This window comes from Microtus ochrogaster, chromosome 1 (genome assembly GCF_000317375.1).
Source record: "Microtus ochrogaster isolate Prairie Vole_2 chromosome 1, MicOch1.0, whole genome shotgun sequence".
In the NCBI taxonomy this organism is placed as follows: Eukaryota; Metazoa; Chordata; class Mammalia; order Rodentia; family Cricetidae; genus Microtus; species Microtus ochrogaster.
In genome coordinates, this window is record NC_022009.1 from 14230838 (window position 1) to 14237428 (window position 6591).

A 6591-nucleotide genomic window follows, 5' to 3' on the forward strand; every position below is an offset into this window, starting at 1 on the left:
GAGGCAGACGATAGGGTGCGTGGGGACTTGAAGTCAATCTGAGGTGTCTAAAGGGAAAATATAAAGAACTGCAGCAAGAAAAGCCAGTGCATGATAATTTATATTAAACTGCTGGCTCCACGCAACAAGGCACAGGCCACAAGTCACAGGCTGCAGCTGAGGAAGGGAGGGCTCGTGCAAAGCCGAACTCTCGTCCGGCAGTCAAGCAGGGGAAGGAGAGGTCCTAAAACCAAACGTTGGGCGCCAGGTGAAGGCATAAGTCACAAACAATCCCACAGCAGTTTGGAATTATGATTAATAAGGTGGCATTTATTTAAAGGGGCAAAAACTTACAGATCACCGTCCCAGACAACAGCCCTCTGCGCAATCAGGAAGGAGTCTAGTCGCCGGAAGCAGAGCAGGAAGTAAGAGAGAGCGAGGAGGGAAGACGCTGCTTTTTTAAAGAGAGAGACCATGCCCCAATGGGCTGGTATCTCAGCAGCTATTGGCTGGAGGAGCGGAAGGACCTCCCGCAACACTGGGTCTTGCAGTCTGCCAGCCTAGACAGACAGACAACCGCAAGCTCCAAGTTCAGGGAGTGATCCTGCCCCAGAGGAAGAGAGGAGAGGATAATGAGGGAGGACACCCAACTCTTTTCTGACCTCCAAGTGCATGTGCAGATGTACCCAGATGCACATATGTGTACATACACCACGCACACATACACACAAATACAAACGCTATAAGAATTTTTAAAAAATAGTTTCTGAAGAGACGACTCGTTCTAGGGGATCAAATAATCTCTTCTGACCTCCAAGGACACCAGGCATGCATGTGTGCAAATACACATATGAAAGCAAAATATTCATGCACATAAAATATATCTAAAGAGAAAAAAAGTGAGCAATAGTCCCTAGGGGCTGGAGAGATATTAAGAGTGCTATGCTGATCTTCCAGAGGATCCAAGTTCAGTTCCTAGCAACCAACCTGGGTGGTTCACAACCACTTGCAATTCTACCCAAGAGATCTGATTGCTTCTGACCTCTGAGGGCACCTATACTCACGTACAAGAACACACACACATGCACACACACACACGCAAAATAAGTCTTTTTTCTTTTAAAAAAGTAGTTTCTAAAAAGAAAAGGAAGGAAAAAGGGTAGGTAATGGAAAACCAGGCATGACAGCATACACCTGCCCTCCTAGCATTCAGGAGGTGGAGGGATAAAGATAAGAGACATTCCAGGTCATTCTCACTATGTGCTGTGTTTGAGAGCAGCCTAGACATAAGACAGATAATTACAGACAACAATCAAAGTGATTTCTCACTAATTACACAGAAACTGGAAAGCAACAGAATGGTAACTTTTATGTATTAAGAAAAAGTATCATCTTTCATTCATTCCGAGAAGTATAAATTTTAATACTTTCCTTTTTGGAGCGTGTGTGTGTGTGTGTGTGTGTGTGTGTGTGTTTGCATGTGTTTCCTTAGGTGCTGTCAACCTTAGTTTTTGAGATGTCTTTCACCAGCTCTTTGCTTGTCCAGTAGGGATCTGTCTGTGCAAGTCTCTACAGTGCTGGAATTATAAGCACATTTGGCTTGTGCCTGTGGGTTTCATGTGGATGTCGGAAACCAACCTCAGGTCCTCGTGGTTACGCTATAAGCAGTTTACCAAGGGAGCTATCTCTCCAGCCACCCATATTTTCTTATCTTGGCAGTTGGGTGCTATCTTAAAGAGGAGACAGTTCATATTGTTCACACTTAGCTGGAAACAAACTTTCAAATTTACAACAGTGTATAAAATAAAAGTATTTCCTAAAAAAAAATCAATGAAATACCAGAAATGTCACCCAGTATATCATACTGAATTAAATTATGTTTGGGTGTTTGTTTCTTTGTTTGAGACAAGGTTTAGCTTTACAGTGTGACCCTCCTGTTTGCCAAGTACTTGAGTTACATGCCTAGTTTATGTTTTAATATTAAGAATAGATGCCCTCAGTGGTGGCGCAGGTCTTTAATCCCAGCACTTGGGATTAAAATTGAATCTCTGAGTTTGAGGCCAGCCTGATCTACAGAGAAAGTTCCAGGACAGCCAGGACTACACAGAGAAACCCTGTCTCAAGAAATCAAAAGAATAGAATAAAGACATTTTATACAAACACATATTGAGTTTACTACAATGTGTCCTTACTTTAAAAAGCTTCTGCTGAGCAAATGTCTTTACTCCGAGCACTTGAAAGGCAGAGGCAGGCAGATCTCTGAGTTCAAGGTCAGTCTGGTCTAATGAGTGAATCCCAGAACAGCCAAGAACAGCTAAGGCTACATAGAGAAACCCTGTCTCAAAACAACCAACACACAACCAAAGAAAAGAAAACACACACACACACACACACACACACACACACACACACACACACACACACAAAGAACCCAAACATTTCTAAAGATGAAACAAACAAAAAGGAGAAGACATGCTAGGTCAACCACAGAATGTTACCAAAAACAGTGGGAAGGGAGTACAGAAAGAAAAAAGAAAATAGCAGTAACTGATGTGAGTGCTAAATTGTAATATATGAGGTAGAAAATAAAGATACTAGACAAAAAAGAAAGAAAGAAGAGGAAAAAAACGAAAACAAAGGTTGCGCTAGCGAATGGTCCAGTGGTTACCTCCAGGGCTGATCCAGTTGTTTCATGTTTTCTTGTTACACCAAGGCATCAGCCAGGGGCAGGGTGCCCCAGATGGCTCAGCAGGTAAAGGCACCTGCTGCTCAGCCTGAAAACCCGTGTTCTGTCCCTGGGACCCACACGGTGGAGAGAACTGACTCTCACAGGTTGTCTGCCTCTGACCACCACACACGCACAAGAGACATAATTTAGAAAGTATAGGTAGGAGAGGCCCGGTATGGCGGCCTACCTGTACTCCCAGCACTGGGGAAACAGAGGCAGGAGGATCAGCGTTAAGTGTGAAGATCGCCTGACTGCACAGCGTCAGGTCAGTCACGCAGACAGTCTGAAAAAATCAGAGCTAGGTATGGGGGCTCACACCGACAGTTCTAGCACTTTAGAGGGTGATGTGGGAGGAGACATAAATGCGAGGGGTAGCCTGGGCTATCTGGTGAGACTATGCCTCAGGAAACAAACAAAAGTGGGATGTTTAACCTCTTTTCTTTTCTCTGCATTTGCTTGCACGTGTGTGATGGAGTGTGTGCCCCTGATTGCATGTGGTGGTCAGAGGCCAACTTTCTGAAGTTGGTTCTCTCCTTCCACCTTGTGGAAGGAATCAAACTCAGGCCATTGGGCCGATGCACAAACAGCTTTACCTGCTGAACTCTGCCAGCAGACCCCTGAATTTATCTTGTGAGATTTCTAGCAAAGAAATGCTAAGTTCACCAGCGAATGGGCAGCCAGGCGTGAACCTCCCCTTCCTTGGGCTAGCTCTCAACAGCATCTAAGTGATATTTTTCTTCCTTTGGAAAATGAGGACCAAATACTAGGGTACCACTCACCCCTGAGACATTTGCCTGAGCTGATAGATGTGATAGGTGTCCGGTTTCTGATGGTTCCGTCTCACAGGTCTCTTTGGTTTGGCTGTTAGCAAGCCTTCCTGGATCTGAGTGACTTACAGACTGGAGTGACATTGCCATGCTGGAGATATAGGAAGCATGAAATGAAGCCGCTAATAGTGACCCACGATGGTTCCAAGGGAAGTTTCTGTATAGCACTCAGGAAGAGGTGATGAGGCCTGGCCTGAGCCAACAGCAAAGACGGCCAGAAGGTTCCAGAAGTGTCTCAGTGTGTAGTCAGGCCTCAGGAGGAGCTTTCTGCTGAACTTGATTCTTGAAGACAATGTGGACCTAGTTTCTAAAGAGAGTGTAGAATGGTTGAAGTGTCATTCAAATACACACACACACACACACACACACACACACACACACACACACGTCATTCCTAATGCTATGTCATAGCTTTATGACCTGTGAATTTCCCTCATTTTCAATTTTTCAGTCTATCAGAAATGCCAACTATAGCACTCAAGAAACAGCCAAACCATAAAAACTCAAATATGAATTGATAACGTGTGTACAGCTGTTTATGCTGGTTATGCCCCAGAGGAAAACATAAACATAACCTCACATTACTTTCTTGTTTGTTTGTTTGTTTGTTTCAAGGCAGGTTTTTTCTGTAGCTTTGGAGTCTATCTTGGAACTAGCTCTTATAGACCAGGCTGGCCTTGAACTCACTCTGTCTTCCTCTGCCTCCTGAGTGCTGGGATTAAAGGCGTGTGCCACCACCGCCCAGCGCACATTACTTTCTTTTCAGAGTTAAGAATCACCCAAGGGCCGGGCGATGGTGGCGCACGCCTTTAATCCCAGCACTTGGGAGGCAGAGGCAGGCAGAATCTCTGTGAGTTCGAGACCAGCCTGGTCTACAGAGCTAGTTCCAGGACAGGCTCCAAAGCCACAGAGAAACCCTGTCTCGAAAAACCAAAAAAAAAAAAAAAAAAAAGAATCACCCAAGGTCCTTGAGTGTGCTAGTGTTACTGGAGGTCAGGGTCAGGGCTGGGTATTTCCAGGTTCTCTGTTTAATATATACATTAAATATAAGTAATATATGTATATATATAGTGTGTGTGTGCTTGAGTGTCCATCTATGCACTGTATATGTGTATGAGGCCTCAAGGGTCAGAAGAGGGCACTGTATCTCCTGGAACTAAGTTATAGGCAACTGTGAACAGCCATGTGTGTGCTGAGAATCAAACCTGGGTGACCTCCAAGAGAAGTGTCTTTCATCACTGAGCCATCTCTCCAGTCCAGGGCTCCCGAATTCCTGGTATCTTATTCAAAGCACTGGAACAAGCACAACCAATTTGCTAAGAAACCCAGAAACTCTGTCTGAAGCAGAGAGACGGCACAGATAAGAAAACACTGAAGTCATGGGCCACACAGGTAAGGATATGCAGGGGCCTGGTTACTATTTAAGGCTTTCTTTTATGGAGGTTCAAGAGAAGGAAAAGGCCAATAAGGTGGTTCAGCCATTTAAAGGTGCTTGCCACTAAGTCTAGAAGACTCACCTAGTAAGAGAGTCCGACCCTTGGAAGCTGTTTCCTGACTTCCACATTCATGTTGTACTATATACACGTTTTTGTGTGCACGTACACACACACACACACACACACACACACACACACACAGATGTCCTCTGACCACCCAGGTACACATTGCAAGTACACATGAATGCATATGTAATTAATCCTTTTAAAATGGAAGCTGAGTTCTAAGTTTGTCTAAGGTTACAGCTTACTCTCTACAACTCTTTGAATCTCTCTCACACTCTCTGTGTGTCTTACTTTCTTACACATAATATATAGCTTGTGACGATTCACTTATTATAAAGAATAAAGCGTATTTTTACTTTTTTACCATACTGCGATCAAGAGAAAAATCTCAAATCCAAGATCAATTTCCAGGAGACACCCCAATGAGTGGGCGTCCTGCACAGTTTGCCAGTAGAATGTTTGCACATCACGGAAACCGTTGCTAGGTGAACGCATCACAGATGAGCAAGGAAGGCAGGGGCTCTCCCAGAGTGGCAGTTACACTATGGTTATTGTCCTAACTAAGGAAGTAAAAGCAAAAGTTTTTTTCACTGAGTATTAGTGAATAAGACAAACCAAATAAGTAAACAAAGAACAAGGCTTAAGAAAGTGATCCCACCAAAGTGAACACACATCCCATCATGAGCATCCTGTTTGGAGGCTTCTGTGGTGTTCTTGGGATGGATCCAGTGGTTACACTCTGATAGATATATACATGTGTGTGTTATGTATGTATATGCATGTGTGCGCGCATATATATGATATATGTTATATATGTATATATTATGAATGATATATAAAACATGATCCTTAAGAGGGTAGAAAATGATAATTCTATTTGTTATTCCTAAGAAAAAGATGATTTATCCCCAAAACTGGAATTTTTATTCTAAGAAAATAATTTCACAGAAATGGAAGTTTGTTCCTAATATGTGTATATTCTTGATGCCAAAATTGCAAAGAATACACCCCAAATATCAAAGAGTACTGATAGCCTGATCTCATTTCAAGTTCTTAGTTAAGGGTGGAGCCTGGGCAGAAGTATTTTCGAAGTTAAAAGGCCATTCAAATGTAAATTTAGAACTGAAAATGACTGCCCACTGTCATTATTTATGGACAATAAAAATTAAGCAGAGCCGGTGATAGTTGCTTGGGCCAAATCCTTGCTTTCTCTTATATTCCAAGCCCCTTTCTTGAGTCAAGTTTCTCTCACATCAGCTGCCCAGAGAAGCTTCTCTTACCACACTTGCAAGCACAGCATTCACGCTGAGGATGTGGCACAGTAGTTGAGTGTTTGCCTACCATGTGTGTTGTGTGAATTTCAACCTTCAGCAGTGCCAGATGAAAAGTTAAAAAAAAAACCAGCCGGGCGGTGGTGGCGCACGCCTTTAATCCCAGCACTTGGGAGGCAGAGGCAGGCGGATCTCTGTGCGTTTGAGACCAGCCTGGTCTACAGAGCTAGTTCCAGGACAGGCTCCAAAGCCACAGAGAAACCCCGTCTCGAAAAAACCAAAAA

The 6591-nt window shown here is 43.6% G+C and overlaps 1 protein-coding gene across 1 annotated transcript in view; it reads right to left on the reverse strand.

Moving 5' to 3' along the window:
- Window positions 1-6591, reverse strand: part of LOC101985183 — a 51422-nt gene that overhangs the window by 40920 nt on the left and 3911 nt on the right. Inside the window, 1 exon segment of the mRNA XM_013348794.2 lies at window positions 3487-3841. Within this exon segment, the coding sequence (XP_013204248.1) occupies window positions 3487-3624 (138 nt within the window). The 5' untranslated portion in view covers window positions 3625-3841.